The following is a 24,385-nucleotide window of genomic DNA, read 5'->3' as shown; positions in this document are numbered from 1 at the left end:
TGGGAGGAAACCGGAGTACCCGGAGGAAACCCACGCAGGCACAGGGAGAACATGCAAACTCCAGGCGAGTGGTGCCGTGGCTGGGATTCGAACCAACGACCGGAGTACTGCCAGGCAGAAGTGCTAACCATTTAGCCACTGTGCTGCCCTACTACATGCTCAGTGCCCTGTTTTATGTTGGAAGCATTATTGATAATAAATATTGAAAACACACATGGACTTTTTAGGCACTCGCCACATATGTAAAAGCTTGTAACAATTTTATTAGTACATAAATGAATATATTGCTGCAATATGACATATAAAAACTGTGTCCGTTATTCATGCATACTTTGTGTTAACATTAATAACGCTATTTTCAAAATTTACATTGTCATTTGCCACAGAGAGATGTCACTGAGGGGCTTCATCAAAATTTTGTTATGAGGCCCCCATGATTTTTAGCTCTCTTGGTGCTTCAAATGATCTGTTCTCCAATTGCATGAAATGTAGGCTGCCAACGAATGGCTGTAATTATAATGCATTTACATCAAAATGTAACAATGTATGCGGCATTGTAATTAGCCCAGAGCTCTTCCAAATGCTAAATATAGATACTATTATTTGAATTGTGACCATTCAGGTTTCATGAACAGTGATTCCTAGTTAGACATTTGTTTCACCTTCAGATATGTGAAATATTGTTTTTTTTATTGCTACAGGCTTGTACGGCTTGAGCTGCAGCCTGCTGGATACTCCATGGAAGAAACTCCAACATGGGAAGAGACTTTTTGCTGACATCATCAGAAGGAGCCATGACATTGCCAAAGAAGACCTGGTGCAGGAGCTCATTAAAGTGATGAATAATGAAGAGCCGTAAGAACAAAATGACCTACATTTCCTTCTGAAAGTGCTAATGCAGCAGTTCCTTTTCCCTGGTCTCAAGCAGGCCAATCTGTTCTTATAGTTATACTTCTGCTGTATGCCAGGCAGTATGTTAGCACAAGTGTGCTCTGTTAAAGTTTGTATGCAGATTGACGGATTCTGAAACATAATGGCATTGCTCATTTACTTGCCGGCTGAGAGGACAGAGTTTTCAGACACCATAGGAGAACTTATTGCATAAATTGCGAAGGTGCTAGTATGATCCATTTTGGTACGTTTTTTTTTTTTTAAAGCTCAGTTCAACTGACATTTCCGAGAGGAGGGTGCTGGTGAGCTTCGTTTCTCTGTAAAGTAAAACATGAAAAATCTAGACAGGACAGTGTGACGATTTTTAAAGTGGTATTGTACTTAAGAAAACAAAAACAGGCAGGGTTTTTATAGGAAAAGAGACTCTATGGGGGGTTATTTACTAAAGCTAGAGATTGAAAAATCAGGCTCACTTCTGCATAGAAACCAATCAGGTTCCAGGTTTTAGGCTATATTCACACTAATGCTGTGCAGTTCATCGCATGTGATTTGCACTGAAACCGCACCGCATTCCTGTGCAAATCACATGCAATTTGTGTGCGGTGCGATTGGAGCCATACATTATGTATGGCTCCAATCGCACTGCACCCACACCAAAAGGTACAGGAGCCTTTTTTGGGTCCGCACTAGAATCGGATTGCATGGGTATTCACGCCTATGCGATCCGATTCTGCACATCGCACCGCGTTTTGCGGTACAATTTTGGAGTGTTGTTAACTTAACATACACACCCGCAGCGGTTCGCATGAACGGGGTGCGATTCTGATGTGGTACGGAATTCACACAGAAAACGCTGCGAATTCCGCACCGTGGAACCCAGGCTCATTGTCAAAGCCAAGCTGGAGTTAGAAGCTGATTGGTTTCTATGCAAAAGTGAGCCTGATTTTGCACTCTTCAACTTACTCCTAATAACCCATTATCAGTCTCTTCTGCAATAAATGCTTCTTCCTGCCTGTCAGCGGCAATGTACACCGAGTCACGCATGCGCATTACAGCACCCGTGTTGTCGTGATGTGACTCCCATGTGCTTGCAAGGTAGTAATGTCATAGCAGCCCAGCCAGGTGGATGATTAGAGCAAACATGGAAGGAAGACCAAGTGAAGATGGAAGAGCTTGAGCACTAATAGTCGAGCTTTGGAGGTCTTCTTTTGACAAGGTAGTCTGTCATAATGTGCTAATATGTGGTTCATACTAGCACAAATTTGGCATAAAGCTGCAGGGAGCTCAAAAAAAAATCCAGGAGTTTTTATTAAGGCTTTCAAATCTGCTGCAGACATTCTGGGAGTGTGGAGATCTAATTCTGCAGACTACTAGAGGAAAAAAGCAAGTGGGTGATACTATGTGAAACTATATGATCCCAGTATATTATCTCCTTCACAACTATGGTTGCAAACATTTTGAGATGCAGTCTATCTTTGTCCTATTTCATTAATATCACAGTATAATAAAAGGGATATTTCCGGTATTGAAAAATCTTCCTAATGATATCTCAACTATATTAAAAATAGCTGATAAGGAGAGAGCTAATGTTTTTACAAAATAAATCCGTTGTGTTTGAAGATCGATCATTTGCTGAGGACGGACGATTCCTTCAAAAGACAGGTTGACACACTGTTGGTATAAATGGTGATATTAAGCAAGATGATAGAGAATTGTTAGCATATGAACACTTGCAAACTCAAGTAATCTATACGTTACCCCTGTCACAAAGTGTTGAACTTTGTTGCAGAGCAGTGTAAATCTCAGAACTGGATGTGTAGTAATAATAATTTTTTGGCAGGTAAAAAGCTCACATTTTATTTCATGTGTAATTAGCTGCTTGCCTGAAGATTAGCTTTAGGGCTCATGTACACAGGGCGATTGAAAAACTCATCTGACTGCTGAAAAACTGACTGCTAGAAAACGTAGGATAAAAATGTCAGTTTAGCCGCGCTTACCTACCGCGTTTATGCGTGTTCAGCCGCATTTATGCACGTTTGCGTTTAGAAGCGTTTGCAAAAGATAACCTCAGGAGACCCTCCCAAATGCCCAGAATGCACAGAAAAATAGTAAATTCACTAAAAAAGGCTACTAAAATACCGCATGAGTTATTTTATCAAACCAAGCGGTATTTTAGTAGTGAAAACCTTGCGGTAATGTTTCAGCTGACAGTGGGGTTCCCCACTGACAGCTGAATGTAAAAGTAAGAATTGCCGGCAATTAAAAAATAATAAAAAACCGGCGTGGGTCCCCCCCCCTCCCATCCATACCAAACCCTTCGGGTCTGGTATGGATTTTGAGGGGAAGCCCCATGCCACATTTTTTTAAAAATTGGCGTAGGGTTCCCCCCAAAATCCATACCATACTCTTATCTGAGCAAAGGGGGGGGGGGCGAGCGATACCAGGCCACATGCCTCAACATGGGGGGGTGCTTTGGGGCGGAGGGGGCTCCCCCCATCCCAAAGCACCTTGTCTCCATGCTTATGGGAACAAGGGCCTCTTCCCCACAACCCTGGGCTGTGGTTGTGGGGGTCTGCGGGCAGGGGGCTTATTGGAATCTGGAAACCCCCTTTAGCAAGGGGGCCCCCAGATCCCGGCTCCCCCCACGTGAATGAGTATGGGGTATATGGTATTGCTTTCCATTCACAAAAAAAAAAGCTGTAGTGAGAAAAAAGACAGGAGACAGTCTTTGACAAGTCCTTTATTAAACACTTCAAGCCTGGACACTTTTAACCCCTTCATGTTCAGACCAATTTTCAGCTTTCAGTGCTTTCACACTTTGAATGCAACACTGTAGCCATATGAATTTTTTAGCATTTATTTGAAACAGATAAAACTTTATTTTGGTAGTATTTATTCACCACTGGGAATTTAATTTTTTTTTGCTATATAAATGAAAAAGTCCAACAATTTTGAAAAAGTGTTTTTCTTATAAAATTTTGCAAATAAAATTTCTTTCTTCATAAATCTTGGCCAAAATGTATTCCGTTATCTTTTTTATTAGTTGATAACCAAAAATTATAATTTTTAAATTTTTTTTTTTTTTTACATATTTATTTATTTTTATATTATTATTTGTGTTTTTTTACATACCATCACCCTAGCAGTACAGTGTCCCCATAGTGACACTGTACTACTTGTGGGGGGGTGATGACATTTTTTTTTTTCTTTTACACTGATTGCTTTTACACCCATAAAGGCTGTAAAAGCAATCATTTCTCCTTCTCTCTGGCTGCATTCTTGCAGTCATTGAGTAATACTGTGTGAGCTGTGATTGGTCACAGCTTGTCACATGGTACAAGGCTGTTGTGAATAGTCTTCATTCACAGATTTCACACATAGTAAGCAATGATGTCAGAAGTGACATCTTGCTTACTACTCTTCATGTGATCACTGATTGGCCAATTAGTGATCACATGATCGGGACCTCACACAGTGGTCCCGTACAACGATCGGTGTTTGCTAGATCGCAAGCAGGGAAGCGGGGAGGACGTTTATAAATGGCCACCCGCCCCTGCACTGCTCCCGTTTGGCCATTTATATACATGGGCCAGACGGGACGTGGTTAAAAGAGGGAAAATAAAAGAATGTCCCCCAAACTAGATCCAACATCAATCACAATGTCCGCCGCCGCTCCAAAAAAAAAAAAGCTCCTCTCCCAACACTGGCCCCTGCCTCTGAGCTGTTTTGACAGTTCTTAAATATGTAAGGGGCAGGGCCGTCGTGCATTTGACCCCACCCCCATGTGACGTCAGTGACCAGCATGCCCTTGTTGATGATGTCACACAGGGTGGGATCACATGGGTGAGGTCACTGGGTGGCCCCGCCTCTTACATATTTAAGGACTGTCAAACCAGCTCAGAAGCAGACGGCCGGAGGCCAGCATCAGGAGCAGGGCCTGTTTTTAGTAGATTCAAATGTTTTTTTTTTTTAAAAAGCTATGTGTTATCCTACCACATACTCGGATGCACGAAGATACCGCTTAGTGAATTGTGCCCTGGACTATGGACCAGACAAAAAACGCAAACACTTATAAACATGGTTAACCGCGTTTACAAGTGTTTACACGCGTTTAAAAGTGTTTGGCGTTTGAAACGCTGGTTAAATCTACTCCTGCTTTGAACGCATTTTGCTGCGTTAAAAAAAACGACTGTAAACTCAACTTGCCTATAAACGACTGTAAACGACTATGTGTGCATGGACACATAGGAAAACATTAGGGAAAGTTCAGGGGCTGCTGAAAAAATAGCACAAAAGCTCCTGAGCGTCAGTTTATCAGCTGCAGTGTACACGAGCCCTTAAGTGATTGTAAAGTTTTATTTTTTTTTATTAAAATAACTAACATGTTATACTTTCCTGCTCTGTACAATGGTTTTGCACAGAGCAACTCTGATGCACTTCTTCTGGGGTCTCCCACCAGCACTCTCGGCCCCTCTTCTTTGGGGAGTGCCCCATAGAAAGCTGCTTTCTATGGCGGCACTTGTGCGGGTTCGAACCTGAGCCACGCTGCCTACATCTATAGACACAGACAACTTAGCTTGGCCCTCCCCTTGCTCCCTCATTACAGAATCTGGCCTGTGAGGGCTTTAAGGCAAGCCTATTCATTATAATTGAGCTGCCAACACACAAGAATGGACAAATAAAGCTATTTTCCGGATGCAGTGGTTGAGTACTGTTAGAGTGAATTGTTAGTCTTTTAACATATGTTACATTGTGGCAGTACTTTCATTTTAAATAGGCTGCTGATGCACATGAATGAACAGAAACCAACATGCAGCAATTTTCGCAGTAGTGCTTTACCATGCGCTGTGTTGTGTTGCAAAGCAAAACATCAGATCTGCATTACCTAAGTGTATTGGAGTGCCATTAAAAATGAATGGCGACACATAATGTGCATATTGCAGCAGCATACAAGAGTGTGTTTCAAACCTTCATTTGTAAAATACTTAGTCTGGCTAGTTTCTGAAAAAAAATATAAAGCTGTGAATGATATATGCAGTAGATGACCCATAAGGTGATATGGATGAGGCTTTTTGGCAGTTTGTGATGAAGCATAGTTCAAAGCTCAAACCAAGTCAATTTTTTTTTAATCCCAGTTATTTTTTGGCATCTTGTGTCCTCATAGAGGAGATCTCCCCAGTGGTCACCCTGTATGGTGTAAAGCAGTGATATTTGGAATTTGAAAATGACAACAGGCCCAAGTGTAGTAATGGTGCCACCTGCTGGTCACTATAGCACAATGCTATCTAATTGCAGTCAACACTGCATGATGTGTGATTCTTATTTAAGGAAACTAAAATTAAAAAACCTAGCAGAAGTATTAAACTTTTACACTTTTTTGGGGGGGGGCTTTAAAAAGGATTTTCTTCTTGAATGTAGACCATTAAACATTTTAGATTTGGAATTTACCCAAATGTTGGGAGAACATTTACCCAAATGTTGGGAGAATAGACAAGGCTAATATATGCTCATAGTTTTAGCCAACAGACAGTTTTTAAAAGACTCAAAATCTTGACAATGAGCAATACCAATATTTTGCATCTGACTGTGGCAGGTACAGCGGGTAAAATAAGTACTGAACACGTTACCATTTTTCTAGGTAAATATATTTCTAAAGGTGCTATTGATATGAAATTTTCACTACGTATCAGTAACTACCCATGCAATCTATACATCCAAAAAAATCAAAACAAATAAGGTTTAGTCCCATGCTAGCCTATAAAATAAGTATGATGCCAGCCTATGAAAAGCCAATTAATATACAGAGGGTAAAATGAGTATAGAACACGTCACCATTTTTCTCAGTAAATATATTTCGAAAGGTGCTATTGACATGAAATTTTCCCCACATGTCGGTAACAACCCATGCAATCCATACATACAAAACAAATACGTTAAGAAATTAAGTTATGTGTAATTAAATGGAATGGCACAGGAAAAATAGTATTATAACTACCCTGTTTCCCCTAAAATAAGACCTAGTGCTATTTTTGGGAATTGCTAAAGTATAAGACCTACCCTGAAAATAAGACCTAGTTGTGATCAGGGCATTTTTTCAGTTGGAACATGGCGGAACGCCATTCTGCCACCTCCGACACTGGCCTTGCGCACACCCATATCTGCTGTCTCTTATAAACACAGAAGCGCGGCTGAAGTGACAGCATCATCCGCTCCCACAGAACCTCCCTACCTCTGTACTCGCTGTGGGACAGGGAAGGAACAGATATCTGCGGTTGCAGTATGCAGTGTGTATAGAGTTGGGGCATCTCCTCCTGCAGCCTAATACATGGAAGCTGATGCCCCAGGGGTGATCACCGGCCAGTGGGGAAGAGACGGAGCGGTAAGTGTGCATGGTGCACTGTGTGGGAAGATAGGACCCGAAACGGGAGTTACTATAGAGAGGGGCCGGCTGCTGACAGCTGTGTTTTGCAAAGCTAGCTAACCATATGAGGGCACTGGAGGGGGAGGGGGGATGTGCAAAGGTGAGCTGCAGTCAGGTGTTGCAGAGGTAAATTGAGTCAGGTAAGTTGCAGACAGGGTGCATAGGTGAGCTGCGGCTGGGGGGGTGCAGAGGTGAGCTGAGTTGCAACCCACCTTTGCACCCCCCAGCCACAGCTCAGCTCTGCACCCCCTGGCCACAGCTCACCTCTGCATTACCCATCTGCAACTCACCCCTTCACCCTGTCTGTGGCTCATATCTGCACCCTGTCTGAAATTCACCTGTCAAGTCACCCCTGCAACACCTGTCATCAGACGGCACTCTCCATAGTAACCCTCATCCACAACTGCCTGCAGCTCACCTCTGCACCCCCTGTCCACACCTGGACATTTAAAAAATAAGACCTACCCTGAAAATAAGACCTAGTGGGTTTTTTTGAGCCAAAAAAAATATAAGACAGTGTCTTATTTTTGGGGAAACACGGGTAGTCGCATGCATTGCTCAGGTGTGATTTTGGCCCATTCCAAGCCAAGAAAACTCTGTTGGTTTCAAAGAAAATAAAGCTGCTGGAATGGCCCAGCCAATCACCTGACTCCAATCCAATAGAATATGTATGGAAAGAGCTAAAGATCAGAGTTCATAGAAGAGACCCACGGAACCTTCAAGATTGGAACTGTTTGTGTGAAAGAATGGGTCAAAATCATGCCTTAGCAATGCATGCAACTAGTTTCTCCATACAGTTGGCATCTTGAAGCTGTCATTACCAACAAAGGATTTTGTACAAAGTATTAAATACATTTCAGTTAGTGTGTTCAATACTTTTTCCCTGTCTCATTTAATTTGATTACACAAATTACATTACACTTCATTTCTGAACGTATATGTTTTGGTTTCTTTGTATGTATGGATTGCATGGTTGTTACCGATATGTGGTGAAAATTTCATGTCAATAGTACCTTTAAAAATATATTTACTGAGAAAAATGGTGACGTGTTTAATACCTATTTTACTCTCTGTATATTAATTAGCTTTTCATAGGCTAGTATAGGACGTGTACTGAATTCCTTCATGTTGTTAATTGGTTGAATAGGTTTAATTTTACAGTTGAATATAGTACAGAGACCCTTCATTATCTCGATGTGAAGGTGAAAATGCGTTCCCATAAACTGGTAATGGATTCATGCTGTAAATATTAGGAGAGAACATATGCTCTAGCTGTCCCTATCCTAAGAACAAGACTAAGATTGAGAAGGTAAGATACTACAAGAAAAAATGATTCTGTGCAGGCTGAAGTACTTTTTTTTTTAACATATGATTTTTATTCTAATGTAATCAGGAAAACCTTTATAGTGATATTGACCTTACCTTGGGAGTGACCCCATATCAAGTAGAATTTTTTTTTTTTTTTTTAACACCCCCTAGGTTTCTGTATTTTGGTTGGTAAAAGTAGTCAAAGGTCAGACATGCAGATATTTTTGTCAACCTCAGAGATTTAATGTAGAACTATAGGCAATGTTTTTTCTATTTTAGTTTTGGATAGACTAAGGGAGGGTTATAACGCCTGTTAGTTTAGTTTTTGCCATCTGTATCCCATTGGGGAGATTTACCTTCACTTCCTGTCCCATAGCCAAATCAAGAAGTGAGAAAATCTGTGCAAATTAAGAGAATTCCTTAGGGACCCCCAGGTCACCAGAACTAGAGCCCCCATTGGAAAATCTTCCCCATATTACTTTTATGGGGACAACCCAAAATTGGGGGTTTCTTTTACTTTCACTTTTGATAATGGTATACAGGACAAATAGAGAGGGGGAATCTTGCTAATGGGGACACAGACGGCAATAAAAACAGGTGTTCTGATCCCTCTCTACTCAATCAAAAACTTATTAAAAATTGCCTTTAGTTATACTTTAAATAATTCAATTGCAGAAATATTAGGCTGGAGAAAGTTAATTTCTGTGTGATGGAACAGTTTGCGCAGTACTTTACAATATAAAGGAAGACAGTACAGTTACAATACAATAAAAAACAGGATTAAGAGGGCCCTGCTCATAAAAGCTTACAGTCTAATTGGGTGGGGCAAGTGGTACAAAAGGTCATAGCTGTGGGGGATTTGCTGATGGAAAAAAAGTGTTTAATTGGAGGCATGATAGGCTTCTTTGAAAAGATGAGTTTTCAGGCATTGCCTAAAGGCAGCCAGGGTAGGGGATAGCCGGACAGATTAAGGTAGAGAGTTCCAGAGGATGGGAGAGTCTCCGGCCAAGTCCTGGAGAGGAGCATGGGAGGAGAGACATCGGAGCTTGAGAGCAGGAGACCATGAGAGGATCAGAGAGGACAGTTTGGGTGCTATTTGGAGACCATATTGGATGATGTAGCTTGTAGTGAATAGCTTTGTATGTTATTGTTAGCATTTTGAATTTAATTAGCTGGGCAATTGGAAGCCAGTGGAGGGATTGGCAGAGAGATGCTGCGGACACTGAGTGGTTGGTAAGATAGAGAAGTCTAACGGCAGCATTCAGGATAGACTGAAAAGGGGATAGCCTCCGGAGAGGTAGGCCTATGGGAAGGGAGTTGCAATAGTCAAGGCAAGAGATAACAAGGGAGTGAATGAGTAGCTTGGTGGTAAATACAAACATTTCCCTTCCTCCTCAAATTGGGACAAATAATTAAAATATTACAGTTTTATTAAATACAGCATTTAAAAAAAACAGTCAATGTATGTACACATAATTTACATGGGTAATTTTTTATTTTATTACTGGTACTTTTATAGAGCCGTCAATTTACACAGCGCTTTTTATCAGTGTAATAATAGGATAAAACCATATATACCATTCGTCAGCTAGCTCAGTATGCCAAACTATGGCATAGTTTTGTGGAATCTTTCCCTCTGTGGCCCACGACAGGGAAGCTCTGCATCTGGTGAAATCTTGTGCAGCTCTGCATAAAAACCAATCAGCTTCCAGGTTTTTTGTTTTTTTTTTGTCAAAGCTTAATTGAACAAGCTGAAGTTAGAAGCTGATTGGCTACCATGAACAGCTGCAGAACTATGGGCAAAAACACCTTGTTGCTGATTTCCTACCGTCACTGAATATGTCATCCATATTCTGGTTCACTCAGTAGTTGCTCTGAAATAGCCTATTCATTTTCAAATCAAACTGTTAATTCTCTTTGGTTTCCTGCTATGCCTCCTATTCCCCCAGCCACTGGTCTTGGCACATCCCTTCTGTGGTTCTTTCTCCAGGAAGCAGTGATGTCATTCAGCCCCACTTGTGGTGGAGGGCAGACCAAGACTCTCAGACATATTAACCACTAGCCTACAGGGAACTTATACCCCCTTCCTGCCCAGGCCAATTTCCAGCTTTCAGCGCTGTCACACTTTGAATGACAATTGCGCGGTCATGCAACACTGTACCCATATGAAATTTTTATCATTTTTTGTGACAGATAGAGCTTTATTTTGGTGGTATTTAATCACCTCTGGGTTTTTTATTTTTTCTTAAACCAAAGACCACTGAAAATTTTGAAAAAAAAATGTTTTTTCTTAGTTTTTGTTATAAAACTTTGTAAATAAGTGATTTTTCTCCTTTACTGATGTGCACTAATGAGGCTGCAGTGATGGGCACTGATAGGCTGCACTGATGGGCACTGATGAGGAGGCACTGATAGGTGCCACTGATGAGCATTGACAGGCATCACTGATGGGCACTGAAAAGCAGCACTCATATATGGCACTGATAGGTGTCACTGATAGGCACTGATAGGCGGCACTGACTGGCACTGTTAGGTGGCACTGATAGGCAGCTCTGATGGGCACTGATGCACAGTGATAGGCGGCACTGACTGGCACTGATAGGTGGTGCTGACTGGCACTGATAGGTGGCACTGATTGCGTGACAGCTCGTGAGGAATGTCAATAACCGGCATTTCCCTATTTACATGTGATCAGCTGTGATTGGACACAGCTGTTCACATGACCGAGCCGACATCTTCGGCTCTTTCCGTTGATCAGTGATCCGCTGTGTCCGAGGGACACAGCACACCGCCTATCGCCGCGTTGCGCGCTTAGAATGGGAGCACGTCATATGACATCCTCCCAGAACGAGAGAACCGCCTTGCGCCCGTCGTACTATATGGTGGGCGGGAGGCGGTTAAAAATGTACAGGCCTAGTGTACCCGCCGACATTCACTTGATGGTAACTGTAGTTTCCTTTTACTGCAGCGAGAAAGGAGAGGATATGATGTAATTCCTGCTGTTATGCTTCCTCCTTGACAGAGGAGATGCTATTATCTTTTGAATTACAGAGATGATGTCATGAAAATTCAATTAGACTTTTCTGGGACACAGCCGATGACATATCACTACACCGGCCTGTTGCCAGTGTCATGTGACTGCTGTGACCAATCACAGCAGATCACATATCAATTGTATACAATGAATGGCTTCCTGTCATGCCATCCATTGTATACAGATATGTTGTTAGCTGTGACTGGTCAAGGCAGTCACGTGATACAGACAGGGCCAATCACAGCCTATCTGTATCATGTGATCAGCTTTGCCCAATCACAGCTAATTACAACAAAAGACTGAATGAATCATTTTCATTCAGTAACAATGATTGCAAATATCAATGAAATACATTGGTATTAGAAATCATAATGTGTTAAAAAAAAAAAAATCCTGATCACTTGCCCAGAGTAGTTCAGTGTTACTATCGTAACATTGTATTGGTTTGGTCACAGTTTGCTGAAAAATAAAATAGTAAAAAAAAGAAAAAATGTAATAAAAAATAATAGAAACATTTGTAAAAAAAATACAGATTCAGTTATTATTATTTTCACCAAAGAAATGTAGCAGAATACATTTTGACCTATATTTATGAAGACATTTTATTTATTTGCAAAATTTTATAACAGAAACGAAGAAACGTGTGTGTTTTTTTTTCAAAAGTTTTAGGTGTTTTTTGTTTTATTTAGCAAAAAATAAAAAACTCAGTGGTGATTAAATGCCACCAAAAGAAAGCTCTGTTTGTGTGAAAAAAAATGATAAAAATGTCATATGGGTACAGTGTTGCATGACCATGCAATTGTCATTCAAAGTGCGACAGCGCTGAAAGCTAAAAATTGGCCTGGGCGGGAAGGGAGTATAAGTGCCCGGTATTGAAATGACCAACCTCCCTGGAGGTATTCCCGAGTGTAGCTCGGGGTAAAGTTTCAGCATCACAAGCGGTAACCCCGAGCTACACTCAGGAATATCTTGCAGCATTGCTCCGGGATCCGTTCTGCACTTACCTTGTCCTGCGCTCCCGCGATGTCCCCCCTACAGCGTCCCCGGCCATCTCCTCCGGCCGATGCCGGCATCTGTCATTCGGGTTCTGTTCTCTGCTACGTCGGGACGTACGGGGACGTAACCGGCGGGAAATTTAAAAATGTCAAAAAGTGACATTCACTAAAATCACAAAGTATAACATTACTGTATCAAAGCATTTCACATACATTTTGTCCCGAGTGCTTTGTCCTGTGCCCTGACTGCATTTTTACTGTTCTTTCTGCCTGGAAACTGAGAAATGTCCATGGCATCCAAAAAAGTGGTTTTAGACCAGCTAGAGAACAGCGATAGTAAATTAGAATCACTTGAAGAATTGAGTGATAATGATTCGTGGGGAAATTTGTCATCAGGCACTGAAAATGATTTTGCAACTTTGCTCAGTGATGTGCGAACTTGGCGCTATATTTTAAATTTCAGTGTTTTTGGTTTGATTTACATTATTGAATTATTTTTATTATTATATTATTTTTATGATCATTTATTAAATTATAATTTATGATTTTGTGTTTCAAATTTTATCATACCCGGGATGTTTACTAGACTCTTGTTCGGACAGATTTCAGTGAGTTATTCCTAAAAATTACAGGCCTACAATAAAAAAAACAACATATTTCCATGCAAAAAAATGTACTGCTTTGAGCACAGAAATACTGACATAATAAGACCGCTAGGGAAGTTAATATATAGTGTAGTTAATTCAGCTGATTCAGGCTGACTTTGTTTGCTGTATGCTTTTTCCAGGGCAGTGGTTCAGAAAGCGTTGGAAGCCAGAGAATCTACATTATAGCCAAGCAATTTTTAGAATGCAGGTATTTTTCAGCAGTTTACTTTAAACTGTGTCTAGTGCTTGCTCTTAAATTGGACTTTTGTCTGTGTAGTGTTGACTGAAATTTTATTTAGTCATTTTTATTGGTATTGCGTTTGATATCTGCTTGTTCATTTTTTTTTATAATGTGTTCATATGCCATTTTTATTATGATTTCCCTTTTGTGATTTATCAGATGAAACCACATAGAATTCCATGGTTACATTTATTTTTAAACAGTTAATTTTTTTTTTGCTTGGGATAATTGTAGAAAATATTTCAATGACTGAATATAGTATAACATGCCCTCTGGGTTCCTTCTAGTGTTTTTTGGTTATCATTTTCCAGTAAGCTGATCTCAGCATTAGTAGCTTGTTGATGTTGTTTGAATTTATACATTTTAGAAGCATTTCATTATAAAAAGAACTTTGCTGATGGTATGTGGAATGAAGAGTATATTAAAGAAGTTTCCAAACTAAGACCCACAGACTGGTTACAGCTCACTTGATGCCATAGATTGGCACCTGCCATGAGAAGGTCCTTTTTGCAGGGCTTTCTTTTCTGGGGGAGCTGCTGTGCAGAGGGACAACAGATGTTGGCCACTAGAACACAGCATTTCAGTACCCTTCTGGCAGCCTGTGATATTTTTCCCAATAGTGTCTGTATAGTTCTGACCATGAAGTAGGCCCTGAAAGCCAATAATGAAATAGCATTTCCACTGACACAGTAAAATGTATTACTCCCACTGAGACAGGGGCAGTTTGTTTACAACCACCATGTAGTGGCACTGATCACTGACCTAGTAGCATTTCTTTACTTCTACTGACAACTGTGAAGGGGCATTTTTAACTTTTAAAGACCACTGCCATAGGGGTATTTTTTACTCCCAATGACCGCCAACATGGGGCTTTTTTTTACTTCTACTGAAAACTGTGTCTGGCCAAAAGTTTTGAGAATGACACAAATATTAATTTTCACAAAGTCTGCTGCTTCAGTGATTTTAGATCTTTTAGTCAGATGTTACGGTGGTATACTGAAGTATAATTACAAGCATTTCATAAGTGTCAATGGCTTTTTATTGACCATTACATTAGGTATATGCAAAGAGTCAGTATTTGCAGTATTGACCCTTCTTCTTCAAGACCTCTGCAATTCACCCTGGCATGCTGTCAATCAACGTCTGGGCCACATCTTGAGTGATGGCAGCCCATTCCTGCATAATCAATGCTTGGAGATTTCTCATAATTTGTGGGATTGTTTTTTTTTGTTCACCCACCTCTTGAGGATTGACCACAAGTTCTCAATGGGATTAAGGTCTTGGGAGTTTCCTGGCCGTGGTTCCAAAATTTAGATGTTTTGTTCCCCAATCCACTTAGTTATCACTTTTGCTTTATGGCAAGGTGCTCCATCATGCTGGAAAAGGCATTGTTCATCACCAAGCTTTTCTTGGATGGTTGAGAGAAGTTGCTCTCGGAGGCTGTTTTTGTACTATGCTTTATTCATAACTGTGTTCTTAGGCAAAATTGTGAGTGAGCCCACTTCCTTGGCTGAGAAGCAACACCACACACGAATGGGATTAGGATGCTTTACTGTTGGCATGACACATCACTGATGGTAGTGCTCACCTTTTCTTCTTCTGACAAGGTTTTTTCCAGATGCCCCAAACAATCGGAAAGAGGATTCTTCAGAGAAAACTACTTTACCTCATTCCTCAGCAGTCCAATCCCTGTACCTTTTGCAGAATATCAGTCTGTCCTTGATGTTTTCCTGGAGAAAGGTGGCTTCTTTGCTGCCCTTCTTGACACCAGGCCATCCTCCAAAAATCTTTACCTCACTGTGTATGAAGATGCACTCACACCTGCATGCTGCCATTCCTGAGCAAGCTCTGCAATGGTGGTGGCCCAATCACTCAGCTGAATCAACTTTAGGAGACAGTTCTAGCACTTTCTTGGGCACCTTGAAGCCTTCTTCACAACAATTGAACTTCTCTCCTTGAAGTTCTTGGTGATCCCATAAATGGTTGATTTAGGTGCAATCTTAGTAGCAGCAATATCCTTGCCTATGAATCCCTTTTTGTGCAAAGCAATGATGACTGCACATGTTTCCTTGCAGGTAAATTAATATTTGTCATTCTTAAAACTTTTGGCCAGGGCTGTACTCTTGCTGACCACCTATGCAGTGCCATTTTCTACTCCCTCTGACCACTAGGACATTTTTGCTTCCATGGAGCAATGATACAGGGGCATTTATTACTGCTACTGATCACTAACAGAGGGGCATTTCTTAGTGCAATTGACCACCGACGTAGTGCATTTTCTACTCTGACCAAGGTCATTTTTTTTACTTGCACTGACCACCAATACAGAGGCATTTTTTTTACTGCCCTAAAACCGTATGATGGACAGTGAACTGGCCTTCTGTTTTAAAAGTTTGGCAACTCTTGGTATATTGTATTGTTGCAACATTGAAAATAACTATCTTTTAGTACAAGGGGTCTCTTATCTTTAAAAAAAAAAAAAAAAAAGCAGCATCCTTCTGTAATTCAGAAAGTTAGCCATACAAAACCCTAATGATCAGACTCTTTGAATGTAATTTTTTCTCATTAAAAGTCTGTTTAGCACATGAAGACAGTAGGAGGGGCACCAATTTATTTGTGTTTGTAAAACAGGGTTGATGGCAAAACTGTCTAAAACTCATCCTGTCCATGACTGGCAGACAGCTAATATTGCACGCGGGAGTCACTCTTTATGGCACTGGGCTCTGAAGGAACACCACGGATATGCCATTCCTTCAGAACCAATGCGCCGGTGTCTTCACAGGCTGCTGCCAGAGTAAATATCTCCTAAATGGTACACATTTGTGTAAAATAAAAAAGATAGACCACTTGGTCTTTTTCTGCCATCACTCATCTATTTTTAAAAGTGAGAAATTGTGAATAGCAGAAATGCCACCTGTCTGCACATTTTCCAGTAATCAGAACCTTCTTCGGTTGTTCTTTTTTAAATGCTGGTGTCTATTTGATTGACTGATATCTTTGCATCTCTCTCACAGGCAGATCCCAGACCCAGCTATAGAGGAGCAAGGAAAGGAGTTTGTGCGCCCAATCCTTACAAGCTACTGTGCAGTCTGTGTACGCTGCCCAGGCTATGGAACAAGGTATAGTTAAAATACCAACAAGAACAAGCTTTTGACTGCTAGAGGGGCAATTTAATACAGTTTACCAGAACTTTAGACAAACAGCCAGTCTGAATGTGTGTTTCATATAAACTTGGCTGCCATATATTTATCTCCATGTATCGCTTTCATAACTATCTTCCTTTGAACAAAGGTAGTTATATAGAAGATCAGTATCCGTTTTTCTTTCCAAGAGAAAAAATTCATCATGCACAGTCTTCATTAAGGAGAGTTTAAAATTTGAGGATGTACAGGGGTGATGAGGAGTAGAACTAATTTAACATGAAAATATTTCTCTTCTAAATTGGTTTGAATATCTCAGTTACCTGATCTATTAATAAGTGCTGCCAGGAGTTTGAAATATAGGTCTGTACTTACAAAACATAAAAACAAAATTCCAACTGTGTAAAATAAAAAAAGATAGACCACTTGGTCTTTTGTAATGATGCTGTTCCTAAACCACAGAGCTATTACTAGTGTGGAAGGGGCAGTTGCAAAGTTCTAAAGATATAGTTCAGATAAGTACATTGTATGTATGAGAGCTCTGTTATAGGAAAGGGACAATATAGAATCCATTTTAAATATTGCTGTCTTGATAGGTTAATTTGGAAAGGTTTACAGACTGCAATACTGCAATAGATGAATGTAATTTTACAAAATAAAAAGCTCTTTTTAATAATGATTAAAGAAAGCCGTTAAAGTGATTGTTTACTTACCTGCTCTGTGCAATGGTTTTGCACAGAGTAATCCCAAACTTCCTCTTCTGGGGTCCCCTGCTGGCGCTCCTGGCTTTTCCTCTTCAGCGAGTGCCCCCCAAAGGATGCCCCTTCCTATGGGGGCACTCATGCCGGCTCGATCTGGAGCCACACTGCCTGTGTCTATAGACACAGTTATGGCCCCTCCACCTTCTCATTTGTCACAGAATTTGATTGACAACAGTGCTACTATCAATCTGCCCTGTGAGGAGGGAGAGAGCCATTGTTCTAGGGCACAGCGCTGGATCAAGATCAGTCTCAGATATGTATAAGGGGAGGGGGGGAGTTCTTGTGGGTATCCTGCAACACAGATTGGTTTTTACCTTAATGCAGAGAATGCAGAAAGGTAGAAATCCTTAAAGAATAAGTTTCTCTTGGGGAACGTTACATATTCCACCCATTTGTAGGGTGGAACATGTAACATGTTCCCAATGCTGCAGCCGCTGCCCGATCCCCACCATCTTGTGACAGCAGTACACATATAAGCTGTCACTTTTTAAAAACAGCGCGGCTGTGCAGGGCTCCACCCACACACCCGTGTCATTCATTCAAAGAGTTCTGTGAATTGATGAACTACAAGTACCGACATCTTTTGCAGATGTTGGCTTGTAGTTCTCAATGAACTACCACGGCGCTGTGGAGCACTATGGTAGTTCATTGATTCTTCCTGTCAGTGTATACGCTTTCCTGTACAGAATGCTCAGGAAAGCCAATATACTGACAGGTCTGTAGGAGACCTGCATGGCTCCTGTGATATGCTGATAGTTGGTGCAATGATTTACAGGCTCCTGCAACAAAAAAGAATAAATGCACTTTTTGTTTTCCTGCAAAAATGTGTATTTATTACTTTTTGTCAAAAGGTAAACTTATCCTTTGAGTCTTTAGAACCAGTTTAATATAAAAATGATCTTTAATTAGAAGTCAGGTTAAAGTCTGCTAGAAGTTTAATCTAAGGCACTGACTAAAACATATTAATGAGGAAAGGCAGAAGAGAATAAAGAAGAAAATCTGAGGCAAAATGTAAAGCATATTACATGTCAATATAAGAGAACTTGTGCTGTTAGAAATATATGGTCTGTCATTGTGTCAGGGCTCCGGGTATGACCAGAGGTGTGTGGACTGACACAGGGAAACGCAGGCTTCAGGTATAGAGTAAACAAGACAATTTATTAAAGACTAAACAACACAAACGCAGTGCAAGGTAAACATAACACAGTGCAAACAACCCAACCTCCAACAGATAACCATATATACAAATCAAACGTAGTTGGGCAGGCCGGGTCGGTAGCAAACGGGCAAACAGGGTACCAGGAGCGAGCTGAAGAGTGGTCAGGAATAGCTGAGGTCAGGACAGGCGGCGTTCGTTCAGAGTCAGGATCAAAGCAGAATCAGGATCAGGCAGGAAGCAGACAGGATGCAGGTACAGGGGCTCATGGGAAACATACACCAAGGCACTGATCGCAGGCCTGGTCCTGCTTAAATACACCTCCTGCAATCAGCCTCAGGTGTTGGCCTGATTGCAGGAGTGAGATTCTGGCTGCTGAGAGCACCCGCTGGCCAGCCTTGGTACTGCAGCCCACAAGGCAGGTGAGTCCCACCACCATTGGTGAGTCCATTCCTGACACATTGCTGACCTCTTTTTGAAAATGCTTGTTGGTTGTCGGTTATGCTTAGCCTACTCTTTCTGAATTGCTGATCATGTGTTCTGAAATCACTTGCTTTCTGCTGGTTTTATTCATGGGGTCGATTTACTAAAGACAAATAGACTGTTCACTTTGCAAGAGAATTTGCCCCAGAGCTTCGTATGCAGGAAAAATTGCTGTTTTTTTTTCCTTGTATGTGTTTGGGGATTCTTTGCAAAAGTAAAACTACACAACATTCACCTAGCTCTGGGGTGAATTTCCTTGAAAAGTATATGCATCTTTTAGGTGAATGCATGGAGGGAAAGAGATTACAGTAAAAAAAAAAAAAAAAAAACAGAAATTGGCTAGGGACCAGGGAGGTATGTCTATGGTACTATGCGCCTCTAAGTGTTATATGACTTGCTTAGTTGCTTTGTCAGGTCTTTCCCTACACAGTTTCAGTCTGAGTACTCCAGTTTCACCTTTTGTTCTATTTTCAGCTCTTGTATTCCCCTGTGGATTATTTTGACATCTTCACATAATACTTTTTTATTCTCTAGCTTCTTCTACAACCTTTTCATTATTTTGGCTGCTATGTTTTTGTTCCTAAAATGTTATTTGTACAGATTTTGGACAGGAAAGTCAGACATCAACATCAACTCTCTAGACACTAAAAGAACTGTGTCGTTTGAGAGGAAATAAGTAATTACACAGGTTTGGTGGAACTGATTTTCTAGGTTTTACTGAAAGTGGAATGCCCCTTCATCTATTTATCATGAGTCCCTACTGAGGAGAAGGCTAATGTGTATTAACTCAGCCAGTGACAAATTGGTTGAAAAAAGTCTGATTCTGCTAATTATTTGGTTGACACAGCAGCACAGGGCCAAGTGAAATGGAAAATTGGTTTTCTTCCTGTTACAATTGTCTTAACATTAGTGAATCACTGGGTTTATATAATATATATATATTCCTATTCTGTTCTAGGACCAACACCATCGTGCTCATTGATAATGAAGGACACGTGACCTTCACAGAGCGCACCATGATGAACTGTGACATCACTCAGTGGAAAACCAGCACGTACCAGTTTAAGCTGCCGCAATAGCACCTCCTGAGTACTATGACCCAGTGGTTAACCAAGGATAAACATACATATCAAATTAATTGAACTTATGGTGCCTAGAATATTGTGTTAGCAGGTGTAGGTTTTGAAATTTGTCAACCAGCACAACCGTTGCAAAACCAAAAAAAAAAGCCAGCAGCGCAACTGAAAGCACAACAAGCCTCGTGGTCGATAATCATTTACTTTGTGCAGTTAACACTCATTGTGTATAGCTAGCTTCATCCTCAATATAGCAAGCAATGATACATCAAATACCTAAAACACAAAACTTAATATGCTTCAAACCTCCAACAAAATAAAAGTGGAAGAAAAGGCTTGCTTTCAAATAACTCCCCGCAATCAGCTAAACCATATAAGTTTAGTTATTATTATGTGTAAAATAATTAAAATAAGTTTTTGTCTACCTTTTTTTTTTATTAAAAAACATTGCCATCACGTGACCATCAAGGCTCTGAGTTTATACAAGCAAGAGGGCTGATGGGCGTATCTGTTTTCTCCTAGCGGCATCATTTTTAGGTGTGAAGTGCCTATCCTGTGGGCATAAACATTGATGGTTAGACTGTGCTGGGCCTATGCTTACAGACACTAACAGCAGCTTAAGAAAGTGCCTGAGAGCAGCCACATTTGGCTGCACAAGCACACCGTTGTCAGTGAAGCACAGGAGTATTGCTGAATGTCTACATTAGGCAGCTGTTTCTAATAAGATATTGAGCAATTACAATAATGCATAACATAGAAGTTTTTATATTATACATTGTAATCAAGTGCAAATTTAAATTTTTAAGTGGAATTCAACTTTAAGGCTTACATTTAATAAATGTAAATGGCTGTAGGCATTCACAAAAACTGAGCAGAAATGTATCTTTCATAATCTTTCATCAATAAGATCTATGATTTCTTCCAATGAGTAGTATGTATGTGCAGGTGTATACATTTGTTATCAGGAGGTGTCGTTTGATGCTCAGTAGGGGGACATATGTAGATGCACACAGGACAGCCCCCATACACTTCTGGGATAAATGGGGTAGTGTTACATAAGCAGCACAGGTCAGTGCTTCACAGCACTCCAGCACAAGGAATATTTTGGAGATTTCGTTGAAAGTGCATCAGGGCTCTCCTATGGCATGTTCATGACAGCCTATGTTCACTATAGATATTAATGGGTGCAGTTTTGTATTTGCTGCAACACGTTTGATTTTGTACCAGGCATACAACTGTCTCATTGAGCAGGGATGTTTTTCCCTTCCAAAAAATCTTAAAAATTAGCACAAGGAATGGTACTTACCTTCAGTGCAAAGTGTCTCTTGTGCTACTGGCTGCTCTCTTGAAATCCAAAATCCTCTACCCCCCCCCCATCCCCCAATACCCAAAAAGCTGTAATCTTTCAGTTCTGAAGAAGTTAATATGATTGGTTGAACCTGTCCCAGGCAATTGTCAAGTGTGTCGACTATGCCCACCCTTTCTGCTCTCTTCCTCCACGCCTCTATTCATAAAAACTGCACTATAGCTTCCATCAATTAAAGGCACTCTATGCATGGAGGATTGGCAGTCAAATGAATGGAAGCCTGTGACTGGTCCAGTTGATCGTATTAACTCCAGAAGCACCGGACGATAATGGCTGTTCTTGTGGGGGGGGGGGGGGGGTGGGCAGTGGACTTCGAATTTCAACTAAGAGACATACAGCAGCACAAGGGACATTTGAATGTAAGTACTGTCCTTTGTGCTGATTTTTAAGTACTGCCCCTTGTGCTGATTTATTATACATTTAACTAAACTTAGGCTTTAACATTCATATGACTGTAGTTTTCTAACCGCTCATACCTACATCTTGCTGTAAGCTGAATTTTTCTACAAAATATCTGATCAACAAGGTATGTGGCCAAAAATGGTACAGTTTAATAAAATACCAGAAATCACCCCTCAAAGAGTTTGGAATGATTGCTTGCACTATCATATTAGTGTCTGTTGTCAAAAGATATGCACACACACAGATACCAGTGTCCTGCATTTGTACTTCAGCCTCATTTACCAAAGTATCTGATAATTTACCAATTGGATACTATATCATATTAGCAATGCACCAGACATAGTGACTTCATTGTGGGTTTTTGTATTATTCCAGCTGTCCAGTGCTAGTAAACTAAGGGTATGTTCCTTGTAAAAGTAAAGGACAGCAAAATGCATGTCTTAGTATTGTAACATGAGAAAAATATGAATTATAAAATGATAAGACTGAATTTGTATTTAGAGGCTTAAATACCTCTACGCATTATTGTGTTGTGTAGTTAAATAGAATTTCCAGTTTAAAAGCAAATCTCTCATCTGCCTTTGCTCTCACTTACAGAGCTCCCTAGCCAACAGTTGCCGAACCCTTTTCTTTGTGCATATTGCTTTATTCTATTATGGCATGATATTGTAAATGTTAAATCAAACAGGATCTGCATTAGTAGGTTTCATTTACAGGTATAATCTGGAAAGGCATCTCTTAAGATTGGAAAAACTCAGCAGCTGTAGGAAGGAGAGGGTTAGAAGAGGATGAGGCAATTGCACATAAAGTAGCAATCACCTCTGTGCAGTGTCACAGAAGAACTTTTAAATTTTAAAGATTTTTAAATTGACCTCATACAAGTATCATGTCGAGTCAATCCTTTTTGCAGTTAAAATGAGTTAATAATGCACTGATCCTATCAGACCATGCTACATAGTAGATATCACAGATCTCAGGCACAAAAAGCTCTCATGTAACCCTAGCCATAAGCACAACAACCCATATGAATTCAGGTTACTTAAAAACCATAGAAGGGTGGAATCACATGAGAGCTTTCATGCATGCAGTTTTTGAAAATGAATGTAGCTATTCATCACTGAGCAAATAATGACGAAATAGGATTTCATAACAAAAGGAATACAGTAATGCATGTTTATTATGTGCACTACTTCATGTGTTTTCACGTCTTGGAGATTTTTTTTTTTATAGTGTGGGTGCGTAAAAAATTACATAAGCTTTTTTGTGCCTTTTCCATTGATTTAAAAGGCCCTGCATCTCGTGTGTTAATCCATAACTATAGCTCAAAGGAATTTTTAAACCACTGCTGAGTTGCAGCTCAGTGAAATGGGCAAATTGCATTTTGCTTTACTACAGAAAACCGCACAAGGCTAAACCTAAAAGGATGCCAAGCTTGAAAAGCTTTCTTGTGACCTTAGCCTTATGCACAATGGCAACAAGAAATTAATTTATGATTTGTATGCTATATTTTATGCTATTGCTAATGGTTGGAAGGTCTGGTATCTTCTACCTAATAATGATCAAAGTGTACCTGTCTTCTACATCCAGCTGAAGTGTCTGTTTTTGTGGGCAAAATGAAAGTTCATGAAAATCCAGCCTCTTGGTTATGTTTTATATTGGAGCAAAGTTGTGAGCTCATCAGTTCATAAGGGATTGTTAAACTTAATATTAAGTGAACTCACAAAATTGCTAAATTCCCCAGCCCCTCCTCCCTCCCTATGAGAGACAGGTAAACATAAAAACAACAAAATGCACTCCTTTTCATAAATATTTATTTCAAGGTTGCTTATACAATTATTTTAACTTTACAGTTATGTATACAGCATATAAGAATGTGTTAATCATACATGATGTGACATTAAAATTATGTAAACCACGCAAATGATTGTTTTGGGCTTTTTAGAAAAAAACATTTTTATCTACTTTTCTGTGGTGCTACATAGGCCATAAGCATGTTATTTTACCAGTTTTTATGCCTTAGATATTCCTTTGCTCCAACTTAAGCCAAATGTTATCTGTTTTTCTGTGACATACATGGTGTTCAGTTTTATGGCAGAATTTACTTAACTCCACTGCAAAAACATTTTTTTTTTTGAGCCAGGATTTGCATGGAAATTGTTATGGAGTTTGATTTATGTTCTAAAACATAACTGAAAAACTTCATCAAATAGACTTTCTCCAAACCTCTTATGTAATTTGTTTTTTTTTAATTTAAAACAAAATGCCAAAAAGTTGTTCCTGCTGTGTGTGTTATATATAGTGTGTGTGTGTGTATGTGTGTATATATATATATATATATATATGTATATGTGTGTGTGTGTATATATATATATATGTGTGTGTGTATACAGTGCCTTGAAAAAGTATTCATACCCCTTGAAATTTCCACATTCTGTCATATTACAATCAAAAACGTAAATGTATT

General features: G+C 40.1%; 1 protein-coding gene across 3 annotated transcripts in view; it reads left to right on the top strand.

Moving 5' to 3' along the window:
- TANGO2 (transport and golgi organization 2 homolog) overlaps positions 1-23,842 on the top strand; it is a 221,829-nt gene extending 197,987 nt beyond the window's left edge. For all 3 annotated transcript variants that reach the window (XM_089672462.1, XM_089672463.1, XM_089672461.1), the window contains exons 7-9: positions 702-855; positions 16,552-16,656; positions 20,036-23,842. In XM_089672462.1, coding sequence (XP_089528588.1) covers positions 702-855; positions 16,552-16,656; positions 20,036-20,156 — 380 coding nt within the window. In that variant the 3' untranslated portion in view covers positions 20,157-23,842. The remainder of the gene's footprint in view (positions 1-701; positions 856-16,551; positions 16,657-20,035) is intronic.
- Positions 23,843-24,385: the final 543 nt, after the last annotated feature.

The sequence above is a fragment of the Staurois parvus genome, unplaced genomic scaffold (genome assembly GCF_062004578.1).
Source record: "Staurois parvus isolate SC_StPar_1 unplaced genomic scaffold, SC_StPar_1.0 ptg000129l, whole genome shotgun sequence".
NCBI classification, from domain to species: Eukaryota; Metazoa; Chordata; class Amphibia; order Anura; family Ranidae; genus Staurois; species Staurois parvus.
The sequence above is the reverse complement of the archived record's forward strand: the minus strand, read 5'-3'. Positions and strand labels throughout refer to the sequence as shown.